Raw genomic sequence first — 19,211 nt, forward strand, 5'->3', positions numbered from 1 at the left:
CTTGCTTTATTCTTTGTTTATTATTTAGTTATTTATTTTACACACATGGCTCAGGAAAGTGATAGGTGTGATTAGGAGAACTTGATCTGGAAACTGCTGATGCTGGATGCCGAACTGATAAGAGGAGCTTAGTCAAGAGCTGATAAGGAAGCAGAGTGAGGTGAGCAGCTAACAGTGTATAAAAATGAATGAGCTGAAGTGGCTTAGATGAGAGAATGAGAGAGAATTAATTAATTAATTAATTAATGAGAGAAGTGGCTTAGAACTCAGGAGTTAACTTCTCAGCCTGGAATTTAACTTCTGTGTTTACTCAGCCAGGAACTAATTGCCAATCTCCTTGGATATAATATTTTACACTTTGTAAAATAAAAGCTCTCATAGCAGAAGAATGACAGCAGTTAAAAATGCAAGTCACTTGCAAACTTACCTATTTTCATGGTGTAACTAACTAAAGCATAATGTGAGACTAAACATGAATGATATCTTGATTTATTCAGAGTCTTGTGAGGATCATCGGGAGCATGTTCGATAGGTTCTTCAGGTTCTTCATGACAATCATTTTTTTGCCAAGCTAGGGAATTGTGAAAACTTGAGGTGCAGCAGATTCAGTGTTTGGGTCATTTGGTTTCTGCTAAAGGTTTTCAGATAGATCCCGTTAAGGTACAGGCCGCCCTTGATTGAGTGCAATCTACTAATCTTAAAGCTTTACAGAGGTTCTTTAGTTTTGCTAAGTATTATCATAAGTTCATTAAGAACTTCTCAGTCATAGTCAAACTTCTTACTGATATGACCAAGAAGGGTACTGACTTCCCCTCTTGGTCTACTGGGGCTGTTGATTCTTTTGCTGCTCTCAAGACAGCCTTTTCTAATGCTCCTGTCCTCAGTCAACCCTATGTTGGTTTGCCTTTTGTAGTTGAGGTAGATGCCTCTTCTGTGGGGATGGGTGCTGTTCTTTCACATAAGAAGGATGGTTACTTTCATCCTTGTGCTTTTTTTTTGCTCAGAAATTCTCAAAAGCAGAGTCCAACTATCATATAGGTGATTGGGAACTCTTGGCTGTTAAGAGAGCTTTCGAGGAACGGAGGCATTGGTTGGAGGAGGCTAGGCATAGAGTAACGGTCTTTAATAATCACAAAAATTTACTGTATGTTGATGCCGATAAGTGTTTGAATACTAGACACGCTCGGTGGGCCCTCTTTTTTGCTAGGTTCGATTTCTCTGTGACATATCTCCCTGGTACTAAGAATATTAAGGCTGATGCTTTATCACATAGTTTTGTTCCAAAGTTGAGGGACTAAAATCCAGTCAAAATTCTTAGTCAAGGAGTGGTGGTGGGTGCTCTGGGGATTGATCTCAGACAGCACATTTTGAAGGCTCAGGTTGGTGCACCGGAAGGCTTGTCACTCGACAAGCTATTTGTACTGTCCTCGCTTCACACTGATCTTCTTAAAGAAATCCATGACTCTGTGTTGGCCGGACATCCTGGTTTCTTTACCACCTGGACAGCTGTTTCCTGGTCATTTTGGTGGCAGAGTGCTTGAAAGGATGTTGATGAATATGTACGTAAGTGCAGAGTTTGTGCCAGGTTTTTAGCCTCTAGCCAGGCTCTGGCAGGGTTTCTTTTGCCTAATGAGGTTCCCTCTCAACCCTGGAATCATTTGTCCATGGATTTTGTCACGGATTTGCCTAATTTTGGTGGTATTACTGTAGTATGGGTGGTGGTGGACCGTTTTAGCAAGATGGTTTACTTGGTTCCTCTACTAAAATTGCCTATGGCTAAGAGTTTAGCTACATCATTTATCGCTTGCATCGTTAAGTTACATGATATTCCTAAGAACATTATTTTTGATGGAGGGGTTCAGTTTATGGCTAGCTTTTGGCGTAGCTTTTGTTCCAGATTAGGAATTAATCTTTCGTTCTTCTTAGGTTATCATCCTGAGACTAATGGTCAGACGGAGAGAATGAACCCAGAATTACAACAATTTTTAAGATGTTTTGTTTCATCTAACCAAGAGATTGGTGGATTTTCTTGCTATTACTGAGTTTGCTTTCAATAATCTTACCTCTCCTGCTACCAGTACCTTGCCATTTTTTGCTGTGGGGCTTTTCATTCAGTTTTTGGAAATTATTCTACTTTGCAGTCTGCAGTCCCAGAGGGGGAAAGGTATTCTTCTAATTTAATTAAGGTCTGGAGAGAAGTTGAAAAAGGTCTGTTGATAACTAGAGATTGGACCAAGAGTACAGAAATCCGCAGATGTAGGAGGGCCCCTGTCTTCAAGGTCAGAGATTTTGTTTGTCTATCCTCAAAAAATCTTCATCTTAAAGTTGCATCCAGGAAATTTGCACCTAAATTTGTTCGTCCGTATAAGGTAATTAAGATCATTGATCCTGTGATGGTCAAGGTCCAACTCCGGTTGCGTGGATGATTAATAATTCTTTCCATTCCTCTCTTCTTAAAAAGTTTGAGGTCCTCAGGACATCATTGAGGTTAATTTGGAGGAGGACAAGGCATATGAGATTGAACGAGTTTTAGGTTGCAGACATGTCAGACGTCAACTGCAATATCTTGGTAAATGGAAGGGTTTCTGTCCGGAGGATAATTCTTAGGTTGATGCAGAAGATTTACATGCGGGAGTTCTGTCAGTGGTTGGGGATCACAATGGGTCCAGTAGCCCCTCATAGAAGGGGGATAAGGTCATGCATCTGGGTTCGAACCCTTGCGCCTGTACTTTGTGGTCGGGTTCTCTGTCCACCAGGCTACTGCAGATACACCTTTTCTATGGGTCTTTAGTTTCTGTTATCCTTGCGTCAGTCTTTTTAGGGTAACAGGTGTTTTCATTTAATCATTTAACTGCCCTATCACCTTTTGGGTGCGGCTTTATATACTTTCCTCCTGCAGGTATTTCCTGCTGGCGATAGTTTAATTTGGATGTCTAGCCATACTGCTGCAGTTTAAGCCAGTCAGTGAAAGACAAGATGGAGTTTATCTCCCTGCTGTTTATGTTATTTTTCCTGCATCTATCTTCTGTTTTTTTAGGAAGTAGGCAGCATATTCTCTAAAAGTACTTACTTATTCCTTTATTTTGTATTTTGTGCTTTGTTTTACTCACTCTGGGATCTCTTTCTATTTTAGCACATTTTCCCTTCTGTAGGTAATTTGCACGCTGCTCTGCCCTATGATTCTTTAGGAGGAACATGAAGTCCTCGACAGCCTTTCAGGCAGCATTGGTCTGAGTTGCCATCATCTAGTTTGTGGTTAGGGTTATCTCAGCTCATGCATGAACTACTAGGGACTGCAGTGTCAGGATCTCTAGTCTGTACAAGAACCAGCAGGGTCAGTTGCAGTTTTTACTGTGTTATCTGTTTTCCCGAGTGAGTTGCTACGCTGTCATAACACAGCACTGGGTTTAGTGTTGATTAGAGATGAGAGGATCAGACAAAATTCTAATTTGCCTATTTGAAGTTATTCTCTATGAAATTACTGTCTCCTATTATGATCTGGTGTCTCATGAGACCTCAAAGCATAATAAGCATAAGATGTAAAAAAAAAAACAATTATATTTATCTCGCTGCCTACCTCTCTGACTCCTCCTTTACTCACCATGACCTGTCTGACCCTTGCCGCAACTTTAGATCACATCTGCTTGCGCTGAAATCCTCAGGCCTCTCACTCTGGGATACCACTTCTGACCTTGATGAAGCCCAGGAGAGGTCCTGTGCACTTGTTCGCAAGTTCACAGCTGGTGATGTGACGTCATTACGTCCTTACGTTTTGTTGCGTTCTTACAAAGATCCCTTCCGGGATCTTATCAGAGTCAGAAGTACAAGCCCAGTGTGAGAGGCTCAAGCATTTCTGCATGAGCAGCCACATTTTAAAGATTCTGTGAGGACCAGACATGTGACACGGAGGGACCAGAAAGGTGAGTAGTAAGGTTAGTATAAGGATGTTTTACATTTTGGCCTTTTACAGTTCAGAAAAATAGTGGCCAACAGTAAATTACACAGAATACACATTTTGACAAATGTGGATTTTTGAAAAATTTGAGTGTAATTTAATTCCACTCCAATTTATTTGCTCATCTCTATTCTTGATGTGCATCAACCTTAGCATGTAAAAATACTCCTTCAGTTGGTTAGTATTTAGCTTGAGGCTTTGGATTGGCATTTACTCATTATCTATAACTCACATCCATTAGTTTGTACATACAAGCAGGCTGAGCACTGTGAAGGAAGGGCTTCACGGCTATGTATAAACGTTAGCCTTTTGGTATGCAATCAACCCATACTCGATTACACTTTATATGTGCATTCTGGTGCAAATTCTTGTAAAGTTAGGAAGGTTAGAAAAATTACAAAGCATACATTTTCTATCTCTGACAGCCTACCAGTCCAAAAATGAATGTGCGTCATACCATATAAGAATAAAGTAATATTCCTGGATGAATGGTTATTTATCTGATTAGTTCTGAGCTGGAATCAGTTATCGCTGCATTGTCATTGCGCCTGCCTTGTCTCATTTATTGTTATATTTTTCTGAAGTAAGGAAAAAAAAATCCCACTAAACTGGAGATATGCATTAATTCTCGCTATTGCAGAACATGTAAAATACTGTCAAATATTAGGTTTTGTTTGTGCGGTATAGCACATTTCATTTCAAGTAAAATTTTTTAACAGTTTTTAAAGAATCTGTTAAAAATAAGAGTTGTAATAAATTGTCCAGGACATACATAACAAGAGTAAACCACTTCTATCAGTCTTTGTAACACTGACTGTTTAAGGTGTACAACCTTTCCTTATTTCCCAGGGCACACAATGCTGCGTGACACAGGTGTAATGGCATTTGAGGCCAAACCATAGTGACGGATTGAACTGCAGTTTGCTGATGACATTTCTATTCTTTTAATCAGTGCTATAGACAGAGAAATCCTTCCGAGAAAAATGTTTCTATCATTATGTATTGCTAACATTGCGTCTACAAAATCTCATTGTTTTTCGTTTTCAATTCAATATGAAGCATCTTCATCACTTTGTAAATGTTAATTTGCTGCAAAGTAAAATCTAATTCCAGCTGAATATGTTTTCTTTCTTTCACAAGGTATCCAGAGCCATTCAGTGCATACTTTATACAAGGAAGTGATGTGGAGTTCTGTGTATCACCACAATCTGGAGAACTGCTTCCCCTCGGAACTGCAGGGACATTGATTACTGTTGCTTTTACACCTACAATGTACAGCAAGACGCACAGAGCTACACTAGTAGTGCGGGTAAGTTTTGTTTCAAAATTGTTGCTTTGTTCATGAACTTACCAGCAGAGAGGAGCAAATTGATCCATAAAAAATCAAATTAAATTTGCACGAATCCAGCACTGTGGTCGTCAACTGGCCTTCATTTGCCAGATTCTTTTGGTTACCAGGAAGTGGTTAAAAAATAAACAAAATACATTATGCCCATATATTCCATGCTTTCACCTAACTCCTTATGCCACAATAACTCCCTGGTACTTCACACATGTCTGGGGTCCCAGTGCCAGAAGACCGGCAAAAAGTGCTCGGGAGTTGTGGCCAAGGTAGGGTAAAGAGTCAAGGAGTGCTCAGAATAGGTGAATATATTGTGTTTTTTTTTATTTTGTAACCACTTTTCTCCAATCCGTTTATTACATTTTGTGGTCTGGAGAGACTTTTGAGCATAATATACATCTTTTTATGGTAATCGGGGGAACTTTAGATTTAGAACATATCAAATCTGCCAGCAATCATGATATCTTAAAGGGGTTTTTCGGTCTTAAGCTACAAGTTTGCAGTCACTCAATGCAGTCACTCTATATGATTGCAGACTTGTGAATCCTCACATTGTGTACTGCGCACGAAGGGGGATAGCTGTGGACGAGCTGCTGCTCCATAATACCCTGGTACTTTACAGTTAAATCGTGTCCCCTTTCCAATGTGCTGTCAGGTGTGGGGTGTATCACATTCACTTGTAGGCCACAGACCTCCACTGTCTCAAGGTCTCCATCTTCTGGAGCTGCCGCACACAACTCTGGGGACAACCAGTTAGTTTTAACACACAGAAGTTACTGGGCAGTTCAAGTTAATCAGATTGTAACATGCAGTACTGGGCACAACACTTCTCATTTTTTGTTTCCTTAATACAGCACATTTTCAGCATTACTATCCGTTCCTCCTGGACTATCCCTACGTTTACTGGCTCTGTCAGTCCCAGGGATTTCCGGTCCAGTTCCTCAGTACACCTGGGATCCGTTACCCTCTCTTCATACGGTTCCACGTCAATCTTTCACTGTACACCAGGGATAAGACACTTTTCATAGTACCTGTATAGAGCCTTGAGCTCCAGACATTGCAGGAATGTCCGCAAGGGATCTCGGTAAGGCCTCCTACAGCCCCGATCAATGGATCCATACTTCCACTATCAGCCCACTGCAACTTAAACTTGACATTGGTTAACAAACTCCCCTATCTGTCTGCCTATCAGGAAGCAGTCCCTTTTTGCTGTGACTTTCCCCTCCCATTATGGGCTAGTCCTGAACTTTAACTATGTCTGTCCCTACGTCTGTAGCTGAGAGATCTCGTTCACAAACGTTATGCATTACATTTATATACATTAAACATATTACACTTATGATGCTTACCAAAGTATATCTTACGCTATGGTCACTACCTTATGTCCTAAAACCTAACCTACAGTGGGGAAAATAAGTATTTGATACACTGTCGATTTTGCAAGTTTTCCCACCTGCAAAGAATGGAGAGGTCTGGAATTTTTATCGTAAGTACAGTTCAACTGTGAGAGACAGAATCTTAAAAAAAAAATCCAGAAAATCACATTGATTTTTACATAATTAATTTGCATTTTATTGCATGAAATAAGTATTTGATACAATAGGAAAACAGAACTTAATATTTGGTACAGAAACTTTTGTTAATTACAGAGGTCAGACGTTTCCTGTAGTTCTTGACCAAGTTTTCACACACTGCACCAGGGATTTTTGCCCACTCCTCCATACAGGTCTTCTCTAGATCTTTCAGGTTTCAGGGCTGTCACTGGGCAGCGTTGAGTTTCAGCTCCCTCCAAAGATTTTCTATTGGGTTCAGGTCTGAAAACTGGCTAGGCCACTCCAGGACCTTAAAATGCTTCTTACGAAGCCACTCCTTAGTTGCCCTGGCTGTGTTTTTTGGGTCATTGTCATGCTGGAAGGCCCATCCACTATCCATCTTCAATGCTCTTACTGAGGGAAGGAGGTTGTTAGCCAAAATCTCGCGATACATGACCCCATCCATCCTCCCTTCAAAATGGTGCAGTCGTCTTATCCCTTTTGCAAAAAACCACCCCCAAAGGATGATGTTTCCCCACCATGCTTCATGGTTGGGATGGTGTTTTTGGGGTTGTACTCATCTTTCTTCTTCTTCCAAACACGGCGAGTAGAGTTAATACAAAAAAGTTCTATTTTGGTCTCATCAGACCACATGACCTTCTCCCATGCCTCCTCTGGATCATCCAGATATTCATTGATGAACTTCAAATGGGCCTGTACATGTGCTGTACAGTAACCGCAATAATGCAATATTCACACTTCCGGCCATATTGCAACTAAACGGTTTCCAGCCTCGCTCAATATGCTTGCATCTAATGGGCACGCGACCATATGTATGCAACTCATATTCTTATGGTGACGTGCCTGTGCTCTGGGCGCCAGCACTGGAGAATCCTCACAGTGTGCAGTGCACAAAGTGAGGATTCACAAGTCTGCAGTCAAATAGAGTGATTTCAGACCTGTAGCTTAAGACTGGACAACTCATTTAAAAGGAATCTATCAGGCATTTCATACTGCCAAAACTGGTAGCAACATGAATCGCAACTTAGCTGCGTGATTGCAGCCAAGTATTTTATTCTCTGAAATACGCTGGTGTTTCAGAGAAATTATAATTAGAGGGGGGTTGGGGACCATAGTTAGAGATCAGACTCTTCCCATTGCCGCTGCAGGTGATTGACAGGTCCTCCCTCTTGTATGTATAGAAATAGACCTGTAGATTAACTGCAGTGGCGCCTGATAGCTTTGTTTTAATCTGTATCAGAGAATGGGATTTTCTTGTTATGTCAGCAAATCTAGAAACTTTCACCTAATAAAAAATGTGCAACATGTTCACATAAAAAAGTCATCATAAACAAAGCTGGTGCCTCAAGTTTGTATTTAGAAAGAAGTATTACTTTAGGTCAATAATAAATTCCTTGGTGGTCTTTTTGCCAACACTTAAACAAATGAATTCCACTATTGGCATGACCACTTAGTTATCTGCTTTCTAATTTAGAAATGGAGGTCTGCTTATTTTTAAGCTTAGTTAGTGACACTGTTTACATGCAAGATTAATGTACATGACAGCTTCATAGGTAAATACACAGTAAAGTATGGTAAATATGGTACAAAGAAAAAGAAAGATGCAATTAAAAAGAACACAAAGTTCTTGCTTGTATCTGTTTCTCTAAAGAAGAGTGAGAACCTTTTGTCTGAACTGTTATGGTTACTATATTGATGATAATTTATTTAGCCTTGCTCAGTTATGCTAAGGTTAGCTTTGCTTTCCACCAAGTAATATATACTGCATGGTTATTATAATTAGTATTCCTATTCCTATAGTAACTCAGTCAACAGGCATTTATGTAAGCTTGCCTGTATCATCCTAACATTAATATTTACAGATCATCAGAATTGCAGAAAATTCCATGTTGGCTTGAAACAGAATAGCACACTTTTTATCAGACCAATGCCAACCAAAGTGAAATATTTTAACAGTATATGATTTGTGGACAAACACAATAAAAAACACTTGTTATGGGTTAAGTAGAATTTCCAACTCATAGAACATATGTGAACGTATTGGCCTCTGAAGTTTGAAGAAAGTAGAGTTTCTCATTGGCTATAGTTGTCTGCAGCAATTGTTGACCACTGTTTGTGGCCGGCTTTAGATATATTTATATTTATTGGCCAACTTCGGATGGGATTGTTTCTGAAAGAAAAGCTACGGTAGAACAAGAAATATGACAGTAGAACATATCAGTCCTCCTGTGTATACCAAATGGGTTTCCCAACATGAAACACAGCATTTTCATTCCATACATCATAATATGAACAATACTTTATGAGCAACTACATGTGATAAGGCCAATGTAATGGCTAGGTACATTTTTCGATGAGATTTACTGCTTCATTTTTGAGACATTTAAGATGTCTGAGTTGTATAAGCCTAACACTGTTATCCATCAACATCTGCAGACACAAATGCATTATTACACATTTTATTTATGTGTACATGAGAACTCACATCCCCAAGGTCTTTTCTAACACAGAACATCTCACTAGTTTTCTTCATCACTTCTTTTGTCATATGAAGGTATTTGTTTATCACATCGTCATATTAATCTGTGAAATGTGAACGATGCTGCTGGCATTAACATTTTATACTATCACAACCCTTTAGAGGAAGAAAGAGAATTGTTTCTTTTTTCTCTGGGTGGATTTTTAGTGGAATGCTGGAATGAGGGAATACTACTTGTGGATTAAAAATATTTAAAAACACAATAACAATTATAATAATGCTCAACGTGTCAGCAATAATTACAGCATTAACTATAAATATACACATACATCATTTTTTATCTGGGCAAAACTGAGACATAATTATTAATATTGTCTAATTCTTAATGCAAATCTAGACTTGTTAGTCTTATAATGTGTCATATTTATCATAAACCTGCATGCTGTTTGATAAGTCTAATTTTAGGACTGTCTATTTAAAATCTGTCTAATTTTAAGACTATCCAGTCTAGGTTTACACTACCTATTAGTTGACGTACTTTGTGCTAGAAGTGTGCACCACAACTTTTGCACATTTTTTGGTGCAGAGTGCTGGACATTATGACATGCACTTTTTTTGATAAGCCACTCCTTGTTCCAGTGATGTCATGACTTCTTGTCGCAGAAAGTGTCTAAAGCAAATCACAAATTTGGTGCGGGTCATAAAAGTCAGGTTTTTTTTGCACAAATTACAACACAACGTTGGTGCATTCCATCTGATAGATCTCCTTTAAGACACGTTCACACATTCAGTATTTGGTCAGTATTTTACATCAGTATTTGTAAGCCAAAACCTGGAGTGGAGAAATCAGAGGAAAAGTATAATAGAATCACGTCACCACTGTATTTTTCACAAACTCCTGGTTTTAGCTTACAAATACTGTGCTGATGGTCAGGAGCCGCCTGCAGCCCGACACTGCGGAATAGCCAAACGGCTTCCACTCATTATGCAAATGAGCCCTGCCATTTTTTTTCACGTATGGACTTTCCTCATGAATGTTAGTCTATGGGGAAAGTTCACATGCGGACCCATAAGAGAAATTGACATGTTGCGGGTCTGAAAGACACGCTGCATTTCAGAGTCCGCAGGTGATCGGCAGATCCGCATAGTGGACATTTCTAGAAATCCCATCCACTATGCTGTAACATCTGGCCACTGCGGGTTTGACGCTGCATAACACGCAGCGTCAAACTGGCAGTGGCTCCTGACTGTCTGCACATACCCTAAGCATGCTCGTTTCATCATCTAGATATTGTATTTTTAATACAAAAAGTAAAGCTTGAAATAAGCCATCTTATCTTTCAAGCAAATATTTTATAATCTCAAAATTTCTCTCTGTTGAAAAGATATGTAGTTCAGATATCGCTGAAGCAGACATTCCTTAACACTGTTGTCCTTTTCGAAGTATGTATTCCTGAAAGGAGCTTAACATGTCTGATATACATTCGCATTTGTGCACCTTTTTCACTTATTGGCAGATTTTTCATCATCACATTTCCTTCCTACTACCTCAATGAGGTTGATTTATTAAAGTTTGTGGGACTGTTAATGCAGCGGATGGCAGAATCCTGAACATACAGCACTGCTCGTATTTAGGATATGCATAGTGTTCAAATGTATAGATGTTTTCAGCTCTGATAGGAAATGTTTGGTGTCAAAACTTTGACAATTATATATTTACTTATTTATGCCTTTTAGACTATTCAACACTGTAGATGTGTCTTGCTAGCTGGAATTATTCTCTTAGGCTTTGTGCCCACGATGAGTTTTGGGTGACTTTTGATGCTGCATATTTTTTCTGGGTCAAAAATGCAGCATCTTATAGATCCAGAAAAGTAGATGTAATTTATTGAAATCTCATTCCCATTGTGCTTCTTTTTTACTCAGTGTAAACTGATCTGCGGTGCGTGTTTCAAATTCGCAACATGACAATTTCTCTTGCAGGTACAATGAGTTTTATCTGCAGTCTTTTCCCATAGACTTACATTAGATGCCGAAAATCTGCATGTAAAAAACACTTGTAATCCGCACATTACTGTATCAATAACGTTTTGTGAAAGTCAAATACCAAGAAGTATCAAAAGCAAAGCAGCTTTATTTAAAACATGACATACGAAAAGGAGACAAAAAACGCAGTGTCAAAAACGTGATAACAAAACGCATGAAAAAAACGCACTAAAAAATGCTATGAAAAATGCAAGTAACCTAATTTAATTATAGGTGCAGAAAATCTGCTCCATCAAAAACTCATCAAAAACTCATTGTGGAAACATAGCCTTAGGGTATGTTCACACGGGGTGTTTTGGTGCGTTTTTTGCGGTGTATTTGGTGCGTTTTTCAGGATCCCAAAGTTCAGCTTTGCATCCACCATAGAAGTATGAACATAGGTCACCAATGCAAGACATTTGATCATGAAAAAATGCACATTACAAAAGTAAGCGGGGGAAGGTGAATTGGTCTGGAATAGTTTACTTAAGACATTGGCAGTGCATTGAGCTTGTAGGACACTATTTACTTTCCCACTTTGGTCTGCCATTGAGTTGCTCAGTCTTTGTTCAATTTCACACTCTGGTGGGCCACAGGCATTGTTCAATCTCACACCTAGCTCAGCCAATGTTTATTCTCTTACACATCCCTAATTTAATTAAACTGTCCTAATCGAAAATGCCATCTCAGGTGACCAAGACAAGATGGTAAACTTTGGAAAATCACAAAAATAAATGTGTTTCACATACTGCTGTACTTGCTTATTTTCACTAAAAACGCAGAAAAACGTTCACACTAGGCGTTTTTCTGCATTTTTTGCACCACCCATTGCTTTCAATGGGTATAAAACGCTGAAAAAAAGCTGAAAGAAGTGACATACTCTATTGTGCAAAAAACATGCAAAGCACAAAATACTGAAGACAAAAAAAACAAAGCTGTGTCCATGAGATTTCTGAAATTTCATAGACTTTACTGGTACTGTAAAACGCAACTGAAAATGTGGTTAAAAAACTTATTAAAAAAATGCTGAAAAAACTCCTAGTGTGAACATAGCCTTAGGGTGTGTTAATAAATTAAGTATTTGCAGCAGAACATGCGCTTTGTTGCAGATTTTTTCCTACTCATTAGTATGGATGCAATCTGCAGCAAAAACGCTGAAAGAATTGACATGCTGCATATTTAAATCTGCAAGCAAAAAAAAGCAACATGTGCGTGAGATTTCAGGATTCCCATTCACTTTGCTGGCACTAGGAAATCCTTCAGGTTTTGTGACAAATCTGTGCAGGGAAAAATGTGACAAAAACATTATAGTCTCTTGTAGTGGGAGAAGCAATGTTTGGGCATTAGCAATGATTTGTATCATCTTAAACTTTGAGTATGAAGGGAGTTTAAATATATATTTTTTCCAAATGAGAGTACAGTCCAATTCTTCAGTCACCCACAGTTTTGTTCAGTTGTCTATTACTCCACTCTTCCAAACCTTAAGACAAAATCACATTTCCAATCTAGTAATGCCCACATATACACAAAGTATAAATTTTAAATACAGTACAATATTAAATACTGTAATGTCCAGAGACAAAAAAAATTAGAGCTAGAAAGCACATTTTCAAATATATCAATAGTTCTTTCAAATAACAATACACAGGACGGCATACCAAGTCCTCTCAAATTTATTAAAAGCATTATGTTTTTTATATGCCCCCTTTTCCTTTGTAATAATACCATTTAGCCATTTTATAAATCAAGCCGCTGACGTGTGTGAAAATTGAATCAACCTAGACGCAATATGTTTCCTCGCCAGATATAGAGTTCTAGAAATCCCTATCTGAGTAGGATCAAATTCTATTTCATCTTCTAACAACCACGAGATACATATTGTGGGATCTGCAAAAAGCTCAAAATTATAGACTCTTTTAATGATGTCCTGAATTCCCTTCTAGTATATCCCAAAGCCAGAGCATTCCCAAAACATGTGCATCAAATTAACACCTTTCATATTGCATCTAGGGCAATACAATACGCATCAGAACGGATTCCTATTTTACAAAGGATGCTATGTGTCCTATATTTCCTATGAATAAGAATAATTTGTGTGAAGCTTTTTGCCTACTAAGGGACAACTTAAGTATTAATTCCATGATCAAGTTCCATTGACCCTCTGCGATAGCTCAGGTCTATATATTAAATTATTTAAATGGCCATTGTTGTTTCAACAACTTTTCATAAATCAAGCAAATATCTTTTTTTTTTTTTACAATAAATCTTATTAAAAAATATGTGCCTTTTTCCACTTAAGATTCACTTCTACGCCCTCCAGCCTCATAAACTCATCATTCACTTACAGCTTACAAATACAGCTAAAATCTGACTTTCTTAAGGCAGACTGCCAGCTCACTGTAATATCATATCGCACACAGGGTGAAAGAGAAGGAGTGAACTGGTTGAGTGAACAGGCAGAGGGACAAACACAAATGGTGCTATTGTTTTCTAGTGTCTTATTTGAGCCCAGAGCTGGATTCAGAGCTACTCTGCTTAGTATCTATATATATAATCGTCTTATCCCGTCTGTCTGTCTGTCTGTCTGTCTGTCCAGAAAATCCCGCGTCGCTCATTGGTCCGGCAGCGGCCAATCAGCGCCGGGGGATTTCTAAAAAAAGATGGCGGCCGTTAGCGGCTCATCTGCGGGACGGAGCTGAGCGGCGATGCAGCCGGGAGATGAGCGCCGTGAGGCGCTCATCTCCCGGCCAGCAACAGCAGAAGGAACCCGACCGCCGGACCCATCTGCGGGACGGAGATGCAGCCGGGAGATGAGCGGCGCGAGGCGCTCATCTCCCGGCCGGTATCAGCGGAAGGACCGCCGGCACCGCTGACCTCCATGCGGAAGGGAGGACCGGGGAGCGGCGCTGCAGGTCGGGATACTTCTGCTGCGAGCGCCCGCGATGTCCCGGGTTCTCGCAGCGTAAGTAGCCGCACAGACAGCGCCACTCCCCGGTCCTCACCAAGACGATTCGATGATTGGTCGCGGTCTCCAGACCCGACCAATCACTGATCTTAGCGCAAAACTTAAACACCGCTGTGCTGATTGGTCGCCGACGCTGCCCGCGACCAATCACCGATTTGGGCGCCAAATTTAAATATCGGCCACGACCAATCACCACAGCGGTGTTTAAATGTGGAGCCAAGATTGGTGATTGGTCGCGGCCGATATTTAAATTTGGCGCGCAAATTGGTGATTGGTCGCGGCCGATATTTAAATTTGACGCCCAAATCGGTGATTGGTCGCGGTCAGCGTCCGCGACCAATCAGTACAATAGTGTTAAACTTTGGCGCCAAGATCAGTCATTGGTCGCGGGCCAAGACAGCGACCAATCACCGATTTGTGCGGCAATTTTAAATATCGTCCGCGACCAATTGGATGTCAGCGCCGCTGCCTGTGCGGATACTTCCGCTGCAAGAACCCGGGACATGAGCGGGCGCTCGCAGCAGAAGTATCCGGACTCGCAGCGCCGCTCCCCGGTCCTCCCTTCACACCCTAGCCGCTGATGTCCCCACTGTATCCGCATGGTGTTACAAAGGTCCGGAAATTTGTGTTAAAAAACGCTGATTGGTCGCTGGCGCTGCCCGCAACCAATCACCTATTTGGGCACCAAATTTAAATATCGGCCGCGACCAATCAGCTCAGCGGTGTTTAAATGTGGAGCCAAGATCGGTGATTGGTCGCGGCCGATATTTAAATTTGGCGCCCAAATCGGTGATTGGTCGTGGGCAGCGCCATCGACCATTCAGTGATTTTTAACACAAATGTCCGGACCTTTGTAACACCATGCGGATACTGTGGGGACATCAGCGGCTAGGGTGTGAAGGGGGAAGCGGCACTGCGGGTCGGGATACTTCTGCTGCGAGCGCCCGCTCATGTCCCGGGTTCTCGCAGCGGAAGTGTCCGCACAGACAGCGCCACTGACATCCATTCGGCTAGGGTTTGAAGAGAGGACGGGGGAGCGGCGCTGACATCCAATTGGTCGCGGACGCTATTTAAATCTGCCGCACAAATCGGTGATTGGTCGCGGTCTTGGCCCACGACCAATCACGGATCTTGCCGCAAAAGTTAAACACTACGGTGCCCGCGACCAATCACCGATTTGGGCGCCACATTCAAATATCGGCCGCGACCAGTCACCGATCTTGGCTCCACATTTAAACACCGCTGTGCGGATTGGTCGCGGACGCTATTTAAATGTGGCGCCAAAATCGGTGATTGGTCGCGCCCAGCGTCGGCGACCAATCAGCACAGCGATGTTTAAATGTGGAGCCAAGATCGGTGATTGGTCGCGGCCGATATTTAAATTTGGCGCCCAAATCGGTGATTGGTCGCAGGCAGCGTCCTCGACCAATCAGCACAGTACTGTTTAGCTTTGGCCGCAAGATCAGTGATTGGTCACGGGCCAAGTCAGCGACCAATCATCGATTTGTGCGGCATATTTAAATAGCGGCCGTGACCAATTGGATGTCAGCGCCGCTCCCCGGTCCTCCCTTCACGCCCTAGCCGCATGGATGTTAGCGCTGCTGCCTGTGCGGATACTTCCGCTCTGAGAACCCGGGACATGAGCGGGCGCTCGGAGCAGAAGTATCCCGACCCGCAGCGCCGCACCCCGGTCCACCCTTCACACCCTAGCCGCTGATGTCCCCACAGTATCCGCATGGTGTTACAAAGATCCGGACATTTGTGTTAAAAATCGCTGATTGGTCGCGGGCGCTGCCCGCGACCAATCACTGATTTGGGCGCCAAATTTAAATATCGGCCGCGACTAATCACCGATCTTGGCTCCACATTTAAACACCGCTGTACTGATTGGTCGTGGACGCTATTTAAATGTGCCGCCAAAATCGGTGATTGGTCGCGCACAGCGTCGGCGACCAATCAGCACAGCGGTGTTTAAATGTGGAGCCAAGATCGGTGATTGGTCGCGGCCGATATTTAAATTTGGCGCCCAAATCGGTGATTGGTCGCGGGCAGCGCCAGCGACCAATCAGCGATTTTTAACACAAATGTCCAGATCTTTGTAACACCATGCGGATACTGTGGGGACATCAGCGGCTAGGGTGTGAAGGGAGGACCGGGAGCGGTGCTGCGGGTCGGGACACTTCTGCTGCGAGCGCCCGCTCATGTCCCGGGTTCTTGCAGCGGAACTATCCGCACAGATAGTGGCGCTGACATCCATGCGGCTAGGGCGTGAAGGGAGGACCGGGGAGCGGCGCTGCGGGTCCAATTGGTCGCGGCCGCTATTTAAATTTAAATGTGGTGCCAAAATCGGTGATTGGTCGCGCCCAGCGTCGGCGACCAATCAGCACAGCGGTGTTTAAATGTGGAGCCAAGATCGGTGATTGGTCGCGGCCGATATTTAAATTTGGCGCCCAAATCGGTGATTGGTCGCGAGCAGCGCCAGCGACCAATCAGCGATTTTTAGCACAAATGTCCGGACCTTTGTAACACCATGCGGATACTGTGGGGACATCAGCGGCTAGGGTGTGAAGGGAGGACCGGGGAGCGGCGCTGCAGGTCGGGATACTTCTGCTCCGAGCGCCCGCTCATGTCCCGGGTTCTCGCAGCGGAAGTAGCCGCACAGGCAGCGGCGCTCCCCGGTCCTCACTAATACGATTCCGCTCCCCGCTCCTCACCAATACGATTCGCTGATTGGTCGCGCTCTCCACACCCGACCTATCAGTGATCTTGGCGCTAAAATTGAACACCGCTCTGCTGATTGGTCGCGGCCGCTGCCCGCAACCAATCACCGATTTGGGCGCCACATTTAAATAGCGGCCGCGACCAATCACGATCTTGCCGCCACATTTAAACACTGCTGTGCTGATTGGACGCGGACGCAGGACGCGTCCAATCAGCGAGATTGGCGCCAAATTTAAGCAACGCTCTGCTGATTGGTTGCGGACTCCAGCCGCGACCAATCAACGAGATTGGCGCCAAATTTAAGCAACGCTCTGCTGATTGATCGCGGTCGCTGGCCGAGATCAATCAGAAGTTTTGGCGCAAAATTTAAACACCGCTCTGCTGATTGGTCGCGGTTGTCGGCCGTGACCAGTCAGCAGTATTGGCGCCAAATTTAATCCTCACTCTGCTGATTGGTCGCAACCACCAGCCGCGACCAATCTGCGTTTTTTGTGCCAAAATTAAACAACGCTCTGCTGATTGGTCACGGTCGCCGGCCGCGACCAATCAGCAGCATTGGGGCCAAATGTAAACCCCGCTCTGCTGATTGATCGCGTCCGCCAGCCGCGAACAATCAGCGAGATTGGCGCCAAATTTAAACACCTCTCTGCTGATTTGTCGCGGTTGTCGGCCGTGACCAATCAGCAGTATTGGCGCCAAATGTAAACCTCACTCTGCTGATTGGTCGCAACCACCGGCCACGACCAATCTGCGCTTTTTGTGCCAAATTTAAACACCGCTCTGCTGATTGGTCACGGCCGGCGACCAATCAGCGATTTTGCCACAAATTTAAACCCCGCTCTGCATCGCTCTGCTGATTGGTCGCGGTCGCCGGCCGCGACCAATCAGCACTGTTGTCGTCAAATTTAAACACCTCTTTGCTGATTGGTCGCGGTCGCGACTAATCAGCGATTTTGGTGCCAAATTTAAACACCGCACTGCTGATTGGTCTCGGCCGCCATCCGCAACCAATCAGCGAGATTGGCGCCAAATTTAAACAACTCTCTGCTGATTGGTCGCGGTCGCCGGCCTCGACCAATCAGTGATTTTGGCGCCAAATTTAAACAACACTCTGCTGTTTGGTCACGGCCGGCGACCAATCAGCGATTTTGCCACAAATTTAAACCCCGCTCTGCATCGCTCTGCTGATTGGTCGCGGTCGGCTGCCGCGACCAGTCAGCAGTATTGGCGCCAAATTTAAACACCGCTCTGCTGATTAGTCACGACTAATCAGCGATTTTGGTGCCAAATTTAAACACGCTCTCCAGTCCTCACTAACACAGTTCGCTGATTGGTCGCGGCCGCCGCCCGCGACCAATCATCGATATTGCCGCCAAATTTAAACACCGCTTTGCTGATTGGTCGCGGTTGCCGAACGTGACCTATCAGCGATTTTGGCCCCAAATTTATACACAGCTCTGCTGATTGCGCCCGGTCGGCCGCATACCTATTCTAGAATACCCGATGCATTAGAATCGGGCCACCATCTAGTTACTCTATAATCTCCTTCATGCTGTTACTGCTTCTGAAAATGTGCTACAGAGAGGCAGGAGAGCATGAATCCCTCATGTCTCTGTGTACTATGTATTAAAGTCATCATAGCAAAGAATTTGCCCACTACCTCTGAGGTAAATGAAATTTAAATACAGTTAGATCCAGAATTTTTTGGACAGTGACTGAATCTTTGTGATTTGGGCTCTGCCTGCCACAATTTTTTTTTGTATTTAAAATTAAACTACTGAATTCCAATTGAAGTGTAGACTTTCAGGTTTAATTAATGAGGTTGAACAAAAATATCCTTTGAAACATTTAGGAATTGCAACCATTTTTCTACAAAGGCTCCTCATTTCAGGGGCTCAAAAGTAATTGTACAAATTAGCCTTACCATAAAGAAAATGTTAATTTTTAAGCCTTTGTAAAGAATCCTTTGCAGTCAATGACTGCCAGAAGTCTAGAAGCCATTGACGTCACCAAATGCTGGGTTTCCTCCTTGGTGAAGCTTTGCCAGACTTTTGCTACAGCTGACTTCAGCTGTTGCTTGTTTTTGGGTCTTTCTACCTTAGGTTTTGTCTTAAGCATATGAAATACATGCTTAATGGCATTGAGATCTGGTGATTGACCCGGCCATTGCA

General features: G+C 42.8%; 1 protein-coding gene across 2 annotated transcripts in view; it reads left to right on the forward strand.

The window, feature by feature from the left end:
* Positions 1–19,211, forward strand: part of CFAP47 (cilia and flagella associated protein 47) — a 1,117,227-nt gene that overhangs the window by 961,856 nt on the left and 136,160 nt on the right. For both annotated transcript variants that reach the window (XM_073664712.1, XM_073664711.1), the window contains exon 64: positions 5,096–5,264. In XM_073664712.1, the coding sequence (XP_073520813.1) occupies positions 5,096–5,264 (169 nt within the window). The remainder of the gene's footprint in view (positions 1–5,095; positions 5,265–19,211) is intronic.

This window comes from Phyllobates terribilis, unplaced genomic scaffold (assembly GCF_046119375.1).
Source record: "Phyllobates terribilis strain yellow unplaced genomic scaffold, ASM4611937v1 Scaffold_2__4_contigs__length_985480577, whole genome shotgun sequence".
Classification (NCBI taxonomy): Eukaryota; Metazoa; Chordata; class Amphibia; order Anura; family Dendrobatidae; genus Phyllobates; species Phyllobates terribilis.